We start from the raw sequence: 11,988 nt of genomic DNA on the forward strand, positions 1-11,988 counted from the left end.
TCCACTTGGGAGAGATGAGGATTCCAGTGCCACCACCCCGCTGGCTCGATGCTCTAGGGGTATGCGAGAACACGTAGTACCCTGAATATACATACACAAAGACATCTATCAAGGTAAAATAGTTACGTTTTTTATTATTGTTATCTTTATTATTAATGTTATCTTTTTCATTTGTTTCTGTAACCCACTTTATCATGTATGATTTACATAGATAATTGCATTCCATACTTGAATTTTATAGTCTTACTGAATGTTCCCCATTACTTCTGTGCGTGGCGCTATTGTAAACTAATATGTAGTTAATCAAGTTATGTAGGTAAGATTTTGTTCATTCATTACATATTTTATCCTACATCTATTACAGATGGACTTTGTACTACATTATATTAATGTATTCAAATACTAAGTGCATGAGCCTACAACCTCTTGACACAACCAACAATCTTGGTATTTTCCTTAGAGTTTCTTTGCTTTTAGTATGTTTTCATAATCAGAGCAATGAAAAACGACATACTGTGTACAACACCCGATGCATGTACCTTAAATATGCACAAGAGGTCTATGAACTACTTCCCCGACAAGTCATTCTATTGGTCAATTCAAGTAGCAAGACGAGGTGTGAGAGCAAGTATCGTTCTCCATTGGACGAGAGCAACTTGTTGCTTCAAACCGATTTCAAACAGCCAACGTGCGCGCCCCTGTCTCTCCAGCTTCCGAGCGCCGCCGTCCACACCGCGCTTTCGTCGATCCAAAATTCCGTCTGTCTCACGTGCTTTGTGAATATAAAAGCTCTCTTGTTTCCCTTCATCATGTGTAGTGTGTCACCAGACAAACGGCGAAAGATGGAGTCGGCGTTGGAACAGCTGAAGAAACACACCGTGGTCGTGGCGGACACCGGAGACTTCAACGGTACCAGATTGGATTGACCGCTATACACTACTAGCCAAGGCCAGGCAGGCATTAGCTAGCTAGAACAGTGATATAACATGTTGCAAGGTTTATAGTTGCGTTAATGTTATCTACTTATCGTAGTCTGCTCGAATATTAATTCCGATAAACTTCTGTTTTATCTTTTAAATTAATGTTGCTAGCTGTCGTATCATGTTGGGCTAATAATTAACTTACTGCACTTGTGGCTAGCTAGTTATGACCACGGCTCTTGCACGTTTCATGCATTGCAACTTGATCACTAATGTTAATTAACTATGGGAAGAACTATATAGTTATGGATTTCTATTTTCAGGTGTTTCATTTAGACTTTGATTGTGAGCTAACAAACAGGAATTGCAATTTTTAAAACAATGACTTCTGTCAGGGCACGTTGACGCTGTCACCCCCAACTAGTCAACATTGGTTCTCCCACGTGACACTAATGGGTTTAGTTAAATAACACTAAATGCAGAAGACAATTTAAAATGCCACATTCAGCGTAGTTTAGCTACATAGCATTTCTATAAATCATATGTTCACAGCCCTTGACTGACATTACTGTCTCCCAGATTCAGAGAACTGGTTCCTCCTCCGTTTGAATAAGGAAGTAGGAATGATGTAACCCATTAGTTAGTTCCATTGTGGTGTAAACCAAACATTTCCTCATGCTTGCTCTGCAAGTCAGGATGACAAGACAGAAACTGTCTGCCTGCCACAGGGTAATGTTAACCAGGCTGAAGTGGGGCACACTGTAAGTGGATAGGCTTTGATGACATGCTGCTACAGTCTACACAATGTTTCTTCTCAGGATAAGTGAAGGTTTTGGAGCTTCACAGGTTTTGATCCCTGAATTCAGCGGTCTTTAGGACAGGGTTTTTTCCAATGTTTTTGCTCTTTAGAAAATACACTGTTGCAGGAAGACCTGAATAATGTATCTATAGGACCAGTCACTCAGATGGCCTACTCTGATTCTGAAGGTTGACCAAGGTATCTGTGACCTTGCTTCATGCCTCAGCAGTTCAGTTTTTAGACTGGTGAGAGGAACCTCGATGTAGCCATAGGCTGATTTTCATGTTGTGAAAGGGTGCACTTGGCCAATTCCCATTGTGAAAGGACCTCACTGGCGAACTCTTGTGAGATGCAGTGCATTCATTGGTCAACTGTTTTGAAGACTGTGAAACCCTGTTGACTAAAATACTGAAGGACAGTTGAACCACACCAGTTAGTATTGTATGGTGCTACAGTCATTTTACCAGTGGGTCCTGTCAGGATTAAAACAGGAACAATCACTTTCAAACTTGATCAAGTTCAATTAGAAACTCTTGTCTGGCATATTGTGTGTGATATCATATGGATGTTTGTCTGTATTGCAAAGCTAATACCTTGGCTACATTAAGTTATTTAAGCTGATTCGTGATGGCTTTTAAGTGTGGCTTCATTGACAGTCTTTTGCTGGCATGCAGAATGGTGAACAGCTCAGTAAGTTGTACAATTCCTCAGTTATCTCAATGATGAGGAGGGTGTGTATTTAATCTTTCAATGGGATTAATGCGGCACATTACATTGGCACAGAACATGCTTTATCTTGCCAGTTGCTGTCTTTGTTCAAATGGGGTTGGTTAGTGTGTCTTATCTTAGGGTTGGTCTCTGTGTAGGCTTACATGGCTGGACTGATTTCGGATATCATAAGGTGAATGCACCAATTTGTAAGTCGCTCTGGATAAGAGCGTCTGCTAAATGACGTAAATGTCTAAGCCTTATTCCTTCAAGAAAAGACCTCACCAACAGACAAGGTTTTCTGCTATGAGAATTACTAAAAGAAACAAATGAAAAGTGCCTCAACTTTTCTCTAAGGAACACACTTTTGGCATCTTTACCTTCCTAACATGTTGTAAAACCCACACGTGTTATCTTCTATCAAATATTGACTGGTTGCAAGCACAAGCTTGTTCAAATCGAGCAACCCCTGTGAAATGTGTCAGTGCATGGTTAAAAGTGCAACCCTGTACTCTTCCTTAACCATGTGGGAAACACATGGTCACTCTAGTGTTTATGCATGGCAGTCATCTGCTGTGCATAACAAATGGAAAGGAGTATGAAAATTGCAGCAACACTTTAGCCTGAAGTTGCCCTTTTAATATGCCATGTTACTCTAACTACTTTTGTAACCTCAGTGCAATTACTGCACTGTGGTAATTGCAGATGTGGCACATAATCATTGAACTGTAGTGAAAGGACACTGCAACTTCAGTTTGTAATTGGGTGTGTTTTATTAATACATCAATTCTATATAACTACCAGGTATGTGAAGTGTAGGCCTAATCCAAATATCTGACCCCCGGGGTACACCTCAAGATCTCATTGAACAGTTACACAATCTGTCTTGACAGAAAAGTGAATCCAAAGCTCTTGATATGGAGAGGTGTCTGCATGTTTTCCACAAACCCAATATTTTCTGACTGCCTGGTTATCAAGTCTTTCTCAAAAGATCTCCAACAGATAATTCAGCTACCAGCAGTGTGTACTGTTCATCCAAACGGCTTGTTTGGATATGCTGTTTTGGATTGTTAAATCACTGGCAGTAATACATAATGGTGGTAACATGGGTGGCTGTGGGAATGGGTTGCAAATCGCTGCCTGTGACAGATCCAGCCATAAGGACTGGCTAAAAGAGTAGGGTATTTGAACAGAATGAGATGGCGAGAGCCTAGAATGTTTTAGATTTCAGAGAAACACAGAGGGCCTTTGTGCTTCATTGTGTTGCCTACTCCCTGTCAGTGGCAGAAGCTTGGCCAGCTGGTCTAAAGCCCATCGCCACAGGCTTCCCTCACTGTAGCTGACATGGCATATCACAACGAGGGAGTATACTAATCAGAACTGGAGAGTACCCTGATTTTAGGCTAACAAGGCTATAGTAACAGCCCTCCAGTGCAAAATAATTGTAACTTGAACTTTTTGCATTGGACGGGGTGGCAGGTAGCCTAGTAGTTAGCGTTGGACTAGTAACCAAAAGGTTGCGAGATCGAATCCCTGAACTGACAAGGTAAAAATCTGTCGTTCTGCCCCTAAACAAGGCAGTTAACCCACTGTTCCTAGGCTGTCATTGAAAATAAGAATTTGTTCTTAAGTGACTAGCCTAGTTAAATAAATTGCAGTGTCTGAGGAACAGGAAATTGGGTTTTTCATTTAAATTTTCACTCTTACCCCAATGTCACAATCTGTAAGGCACTCTGTATTAGACCTTCACCTAGGATGCTTCACTACTAGGCTACCTCACAGGCTAAAGGTATTTATCCATGAATGTTTAATTTGAACATCGGGTGGCATTCTTCTACTGCAGTGTTGCAGGTAGACGATGGGCTGTTTTTCCTCTTCCCTCCTAATCTTCTGCTTTAGTTGGAAACTGCAGTTGGCTTGTATGTACAGGAGAGGTCACTGTTGGTTGAGACCAGTGCCACTTGACCAGTCCAGCACGTTCTCTCTCCTGTATAAGTGACTTTATTGAAAATTGGCATAAGCAATATATGAATGGACCTTTTTACTGAATTATCAGGGCTGATAGCAGTTATTTCACAGCTAAACATCTCAGGATAAGATTGGTGAATAAAGTTGTCCTATGAAGACTTGTATGTACCTTGGCACTGAAGGTGTCCGCATGCTTCCCAGACCAAACAGTTCGGTTGACTTCCTGCTTATGTTTGTTTTTTTTATTTTATTTTTGTTTTTTTCTGGAGGCGAGCTGAAATTCACAGCCCAAGTCTACGCCCACTTGTAGGTGATTGGTCAACAGAAGGGTTTCTTTAAAGTATTTGTCATTAAACTAATGACACTTTGTCATTGAAATACTGCACCAAGCAGTTGTGAAATTGCGTGACTAAGATCTCCTCAGCAAAAACGTCACTAAGAAATCTGTCACTTAATGTTGCTCAGAGTCATTCTGATTATTTTGAGGAAGTGTACTAGCTACGGTGTCTCAATGGACACTGTACTATGGCCACTTTCTCTTTTTTTATTTTTTTTTCATGCGTAGATCTAGTGAGGATATGAACACCTAGTGTTGTGAGCTGCTCTTAACTTATGTTGTCTCTCCCACTTCTCTGAACAGCCATTGAAGAGTACAAGCCCCAGGATGCCACCACCAACCCCTCCCTCATCCTGGCTGCTGCCAAGATGGCCGCCTACCAGCATCTGGTCGACCAGGCCATCAAATATGGCATCGCCAAGGGCGGGTAAGATGGGCACTCTGAAATGTATGCAACTCTGCACTGCTTCTACACTTGTAAAGTAGTTCAGTGACTCAACTGACCTCCCCTTTAAACAATGGGATTTTGAGTGAACAAAGAACCAGCCGTTTGCCGTTTGCTCATTATTGTTGTCAATGCAGGTGCCCTGAGGGTGCTGGTCAGTCTGCCTTGCCTCGCACATGCCTGCAAATTATACACCCTGTTATGAACATTGTCTTGGAGACTGACAACTTTGAGGTGTCCATTTGCAATGGGCGCTAATCATTTAATCTAAACTACACCAGAGTAAAAAAGAATACATTTCCAAGCCACTAAAGTACATCTGAAGACATCAGTTTTGGACTTTCCTATTAATTATTTGCCTTGTTTAGAATGTTGTATTTCCAAGCATTTAATGCCCTTTAGAATATTAATCGGTGCCAAATTGAGTAGAACTGAGGTGAGAACCATGAATACTGGAAAGTGAATGAACATTTCAAGTTTATTACAGCACATAATAAACGGGGTAGTTTGAGCCCTGAATGCTGATTGGTTGACAGCTGTGGGATATCTGACTGTACCACAGGTATAATAATTTTTACTGTGCTAATTACGTTGGTTAGAGTTTAATAGCAGTAAGGCACCTCTTTGTTATTTGGCCAATATGCTAAGGTCTGTATAGACACTGTCGTGCATTAGAACAGCCCTTAGCCGTGGTGTATATTGGCCATATACCACACCCCCCCTGGGCCTTACTGCTTAAATATACACATTAACAACACCTGCTCTTTCTGTGACTGACCAGGTGAAAGCTATGATCCTGTGTTGTCGCTTGTTAAAGCCACTTCAATCAGTGTAGATGAAGGGGATGAGACGGTTTAAAGGAGGTGGGGGTGCAACTCTATTTGGCTGGTGTTCCTAATGTTTGGTGATTACTTGGTTAATAAATCCTTAGTCTACTGCTGAAAGCTATGATCACATGTTTGCTATGCTTGAGGTATTGCACCTCACCAGTATCCTGTTCTTCTGTCCATCAGACCTGAGGAGGAGCAGGTCACCAACACCATGGACAAGCTGTTTGTGAGCTTCGGCCTGGAGATCCTGAAGAAGATCCCAGGCAGGGTCTCCACGGAGGTAGACGCCAGGTACAGGAAAGCCCCCTGCGCCGCTCGGGCCTACATAAGTCGATCGTGTGCTTTGTATCTGTCGACACCAGCTATCAGAATAACATCCACTCATCAATTATGTTTAATATAAATGTCTGAACATAGCCATGTAGGCACTATCAATTTCTATGGGGAGGGGAATGGTTAATGTGAAATTGCATTTACAAATATGCTCAATTCCACGAAGTTGATGAATGGACTTGTTGCCTCAAATGCAACCTGGAGCCTTTACAGATCAGGGTAGTAAATTGAGCCTTTAACTTGACTCTAGCTCACTGAACACAAGTTCACAGCAGAGCCTCAGACTCAAATGACTGGTGTGGAGTCGACATAAAACGGCTTTACCAAATAGTAATCGTTCATAGCGCTGATATTTAGATTGACTAACTCAACCTCTCCCACTCGACATTAGGCTTTCGTACGATAAGGATGAGATGGTGGCGCGGGCCCTGCGGATCATTGCCTTGTACGAAGAGGCTGGTATCAAGAAGGACCGTGTTCTCATCAAGCTCTCCTCAACATGGGAAGGCATCCAGGCTGGCAGGTGTGAGATGGAGGGGGAGGGAAGGATATGAGTCATCTACCTTACAGGGGCATTTCTTCACCTGTCATCTGGGCCCAGTTTTTCAAAAGTTATCTAACTGGATTTTGCCCACTAGGCTTAAGTGGAATGAGTAGTGCGAGACTCCCAGTCAATGATTTGCCCTTTCTTTGCATTTAACCCTATCTGGAAGCTGAAATTCAGTTAACTTTTGAAGAAATGAATACTGTAGCTGTGTGTATATGCACGTCTTGGAATGTGGACTAAAAACAAATGTGATAATGTTTAGGCGTTCTGTTGGTACACAGTGGAATGTTTTCAAAACATGCTGTTTTGGCAACTGTAATTTGACGCAAATGGTTAAACAATTTACCTGCTATGTTCTGTGTCAATTTACCTCCAACCTAGAAATTATTTTGGTGTCAATTGGTTTTGACAGCCATGGAAGCACAGTGAAGCTCTGCTGTTAACTGTCCTTTGCTGTGCCTGTCAATGTGTGTACCTGCAGGGAACTGGAGGAGAAGCACGGGGTCCACTGCAACATGACCCTGCTGTTCTCCTTCGCCCAGGCAGTGGCCTGCGCCGAGGCCAAAGTCACCCTCATCTCACCCTTTGTGGGCCGCATCATGGACTGGTACAAGGAGAACACTGCCCAGAAGAGCTACGAGGCCCATGAGGACCCAGGTATGGGCTGACTGATCCATCATTTGATAGCATGAGTGTTGGCCTCAACAGTCCCAGACCTTACATTATCAGTATAAATAAGATACCTGGTGACTTGGATGTATTTATTGACTTCATTACTGTACTGGAGTGGCTTTATTACACAAACATCTTTATTTTGTTCTCTTCACTCAGGTGTGATCAGTGTGACCAAGATTTACAACCACTACAAGAAGTATGACTACACCACGGTGGTGATGGGAGCTTCCTTCAGGAACACTGGGGAGGTCAAGGCCCTGGCCGGCTGTGACCTGCTTACCATTTCCCCCAGTTTACTGGGAGAGCTGAGCAAAGACCACAGCACCGTCACGCCAATGCTCACGGTTCAGAAAGGTAACAACTCATTGCTACCTCCTACAGGACACTAGTATGAGCTCCCTGGAACAGTTGGGAATGAACATGATATCACATTGTGTTTGTCACATGTGCTGAATACAGCAGATGTAGACCTTACTGTGAAATGCTTACTTATAAGCTTCTAACCAACAATGCAGTTAAGAGAATATTTACTAAATAAAATAACAATGAGGCTGTATACAGGGGGTACCTGTACTGAATCAATGTGTGGGGGTACAGGTTAGTCTATGTAAATACTTCTGGTGGCCATTTGCTTGTTCAGCATTCTTACAGCTTGGGGTAGAAGCTGTTAAGGAGCCTTTTGGACCTAGACTTGGTTCCCCTGTAAAGCTTGCCGTGCGGTAGCAATGAGAACAGTATGACTTTGACTGGAGTCTGACTTTTTTTGGGGGGGGTGGGGCTTCATCTGACACCACCTAGTGTATAGATCCTGGATGGCAGGAAGCTTGGCCCCAGTGACATACTGGGCCATACGCAATACCCTCTGTAGTGCCTTATGATTGGATGCCGAGCAGTTGCGATACCAGGCGGTGACGCAACCGGTCAGGATGCTCTCGATGGTGCAGCTCTAAAACTTTTTGAGGATCTGGGGACCCATGCCAAATCTTCAGTCACCTCAGTGGGGGGAAAGGTGTTGTCGTGCCCTCTTCACAACTGTCTTGGTGTCTGGGCCATGATAATTTGGTGCTGTGGACACCAAGGAACTTGACGTTCTCAACCTGCTCCACTACAGCCCCGTCGACGAGAACGGGTGTGTGCCCGGTCCTTTTTCCTGTCCACAATCATCTCCTTTGTCTTGAGCATGTTGAGGGAGAGGTTGTTGTCCTGGCACCACATGGCCAGGTCTGACCTCAGCAAACTTAATGGTGTTGGAGTCGTGCTTGGCCAAGTAGTCATGGGTGAACAGGGAGTACAGGACTAAGAACACACCGCTGAGGGGTCCCTGTGTTGAGGATCAGCGTGGCAGATGTTGCCTACCATTGCCACCTGGGGGTGGCCCATCTGGAGGTCCAGGATCCAGTTGCAGAGGGAGGTGTTTAGTCCCAGGATCCTTAGCTTAGTGACAAGCTTTGTGGGCACTATGGTGTTCAACTATGAACTGTAGTCAATGAACAGCATTCTCACATAGGTGTTCCTTTTGACCAGGTTTTGCAAGGGCAGTGTGAAGTGCGATAGATTGCGTAATCTGTTGGTGTTATGTGAATTGGAGTGGGTCTGGGGCAAAGTGCGGGCACTTTATATAAAAACATTTTTTTTTTTTTTTTAACCTCTTCTCCCCAATTTTGTGGTATCCAATTGGTAGTTGGTCTTGTCCCATCACTGCAACTCCCGTACGGACTCGCGAGGCGACGGTTGAGAGCTGTGCGTCCTCTGAAGCCCAGCCACGCGGCTTCTTCACACAATGCCCGCTTAAACCAGAAGCCAGCCACATCAGTGTCAGAGGAAACGCCGTACTCCTGGTGACTGTCACAGGAGTCGCTAGAGCATGATGGGACAAGGGAATCTCGACCTGCCTAACCCGGACGACACTGGGCCAATTGTGTGCCGCATCATTGGTCTCCTAGTCACGGCCACTTGTGACAGGGCTTGGGATCAAACCCAGGTCTGTAGTGACGCCTCGAGCTCTGCAACGCAGTGCCACTCGGGAGGCCCCCACAAATAGATTTAACAGACCATTGGTCCCCCAAAAAATGCAGCCCTCAATCTCAAAATCCAGACGTGGCCCTCAGGCCAAAGTTTGCCCATCCCTGGTCTAGTGTTTCTGGGATGACTGACGTGAGCCATGACTGGCCTTTTCAAAGTACTTCATGGCTACCGATGTGAGTGCTACGGGGCGGTAGTCATTTAGTCATCTTTGCTTTCTTGGGCACAGATAAGGATTTTTCTATTTATGTCAGGCCTGGTTTCAAATATGTAATCTGTGCTTGATTGTGTTTGCCTGGCTTAATGAACCAATAGAATAGTCTTAACTGCAAACCCTACCCATATTGCCCCCAAGGCGGTCTAGTGCGAACTCAAAGTATTTGAAGGGTTTCAAATGGTGTTTCATCTCAGGTCTGATCCATGCAGGTGTTAACATGGGTTCATATTCTAAAGGAAATCTCACTGCATCATATGGGTTCAGTGATGCAGTAAATATACTATCAATGTTGTATTATTGTTTGTGACAGAGGGTTACATGTTATTTAAGCACATGGAAGAAGCTCTCTTCCCTTCAACTCTAGGTCATATCTTCAGGACTCCTACACAGTACTGTTTTGAATGTTAACCTGCTCAAAGTGCCAGACAGGGGAACAAGGGGCTGATGGGAGGGATGCGTGTGTCATGCACCAGACACACTGTTTCCTCTGTAATAAAGCAGAGGGTAACCATGTACTGTATGAATAAACACTAATTCAAGCCAAATATTTTGGTAACTTTTAAAAGTTGAGTTCTGCTGAATTAAACTTTATTTTAGGCACATAATTTGAATTGGTTGGAACAGTCATGCAGTTCAAGGAAACCTGGTAAAGCAGGTCTGCTTGGAAGACCCCTGTAGGTTACTGTTACACACTAGCAGGTTAAAGACCAAGTTTGTTTTTGTTAGACCCCACCTAAGGAGAACTTGCTGAGGCCCCTTCAACATTGGCTATGCAGTCTCTTATGAGTAGGAATGTGTCTCGTAACCATGTCTATTAGTCTCAACAATTTCAACCTCGGGCAATAATGGTTCACAAACCTACAGAGCAAAACAAATTCATTGCTTTGTATTTAGGAACTCCTGTGTTTCAATGTCTGGTTCATCTTTTGAGGCTCCTCGTCTTTTTAAGTGGATGCTTGTGTCTCTTACCCTGGGCCAGGTCTGCATTGAAAAGGGTATATTTATCCTGCATCCCAATGCATAGTGTTTCCTTCAATAAACACCTGAAACCATTGAGGGGGATAATGAGGTCCTCTATAGGTAAAACCATAAGCATTCTGGTTGATTGCAGCCATACTACCAGTCCTTAAAGCCTGGGGACGGGAACTACGTAATCACATTGGACCAAGGATGAATAAACTAATGTAAAGAATTGCCATCTCTCACTTTGTCCCGTTTAGCCAAGGCCTGTGATTTGGAGAAGGTTCACCTGGATGAGAAGGAATTCCGCTGGCAACACAACGAGGACCGCATGGCCGTGGAGAAGCTCTCTGACGGCATCCGCAAGTTTGCCGCCGACGCCATCAAGCTGGAGACCATGATCAAGGTGAGACTGGAGCACTGGGGTTGTAAATATTTCTGAATGACCTGTAAAGTATCAGGAGTAGTATGGTGCACATGTGAAGAAAGTCCATGTAGGAACAGCAAGAACTATTGACCCATCTTAATGTTAAGACATGTTTGGAACAAAGTAATGCTGGAAATTCAGTCGGAGTCCTGCGGGTCAAACTTTGACAATTAAGTTCCCTTGCCTTTTAATGTTTTTTCGGTTTCCTCTTTTTATACATTGCGTTGCCCCTCCACAGGAGAAGATGCTGAATGTGAAGAACGGCCAGTAAAGAGGGACCAGATGTTCAACCCTCCCCGCAGGAAACGATGACAGTTGTGCAACAACCACCACTGGGGGCCCAAGGGACCAACTCTCCCGCCTCCCCTGACCCCAAAGAGGGACCCCCCCCCCTCAACACGAACGCCTCGCCACTATAGCCCTGGATTTACTGTATTTCTGTCTTGACTCAATGAAGAGTGGTTTCAATTGTAAATCCAGCACTGATGCAATGCTATTTTTGTTACTTGCCGCACTAGATTTGGTCAGGGGAACGAACACACAACGGTCAGGCTCAGTACAGGTTTTTTTTTTTTACTCATCAGCCCTTTAGTGATCTAGAAAAACAACTTCAAACTAACAATTCTGAACATTCCTCAGGAAATCATGAAAATAATGATTTAACAGTTTCACCAATTAAACTCTTTCCTCAGTGAACCTGTGTTCTGTCCTGAATGTTTCATTAAGCCAGGAGTGGGTTGTCTGACGGTTCATGAAGCTGCTTTATGTTCTAGGTCTTCCTCTGGCTCACTTGTAGATGT

General features: G+C 43.8%; 1 protein-coding gene across 1 annotated transcript; it reads left to right on the forward strand.

Moving 5' to 3' along the window:
• The first annotated feature begins 603 nt into the window (after nucleotides 1-603).
• Nucleotides 604-11,884, forward strand: LOC106587773 (transaldolase). Its single transcript, XM_045708519.1, has 8 exons — nucleotides 604-909; nucleotides 5,036-5,159; nucleotides 6,191-6,298; nucleotides 6,732-6,863; nucleotides 7,369-7,544; nucleotides 7,719-7,916; nucleotides 11,022-11,167; nucleotides 11,427-11,884. Exons 1-8 carry the CDS (start codon nucleotides 810-812, stop codon nucleotides 11,457-11,459), a joined length of 1,017 nt encoding a protein of 338 aa, XP_045564475.1. The 5' UTR covers nucleotides 604-809; the 3' UTR covers nucleotides 11,460-11,884.
• The last annotated feature ends 104 nt before the right edge of the window (nucleotides 11,885-11,988 follow it).

The sequence above is a fragment of the Salmo salar genome, chromosome ssa26 (assembly GCF_905237065.1).
Source record: "Salmo salar chromosome ssa26, Ssal_v3.1, whole genome shotgun sequence".
NCBI lineage: Eukaryota > Metazoa > Chordata > Actinopteri > Salmoniformes > Salmonidae > Salmo > Salmo salar.

Bases quoted from the DNA above. Each gene is read 5' to 3' on its own strand.
- LOC106587773 (XM_045708519.1), top strand. From the start codon at position 810: ATGTGTAGTGTGTCACCAGACAAACGGCGAAAGATGGAGTCGGCGTTG. The intron at 5,160-6,190 runs GTAAGATGGGCA...TCTGTCCATCAG, and splicing joins TATGGCATCGCCAAGGGCGG to ACCTGAGGAGGAGCAGGTCA. The intron at 11,168-11,426 runs GTGAGACTGGAG...GCCCCTCCACAG, and splicing joins AGCTGGAGACCATGATCAAG to GAGAAGATGCTGAATGTGAA.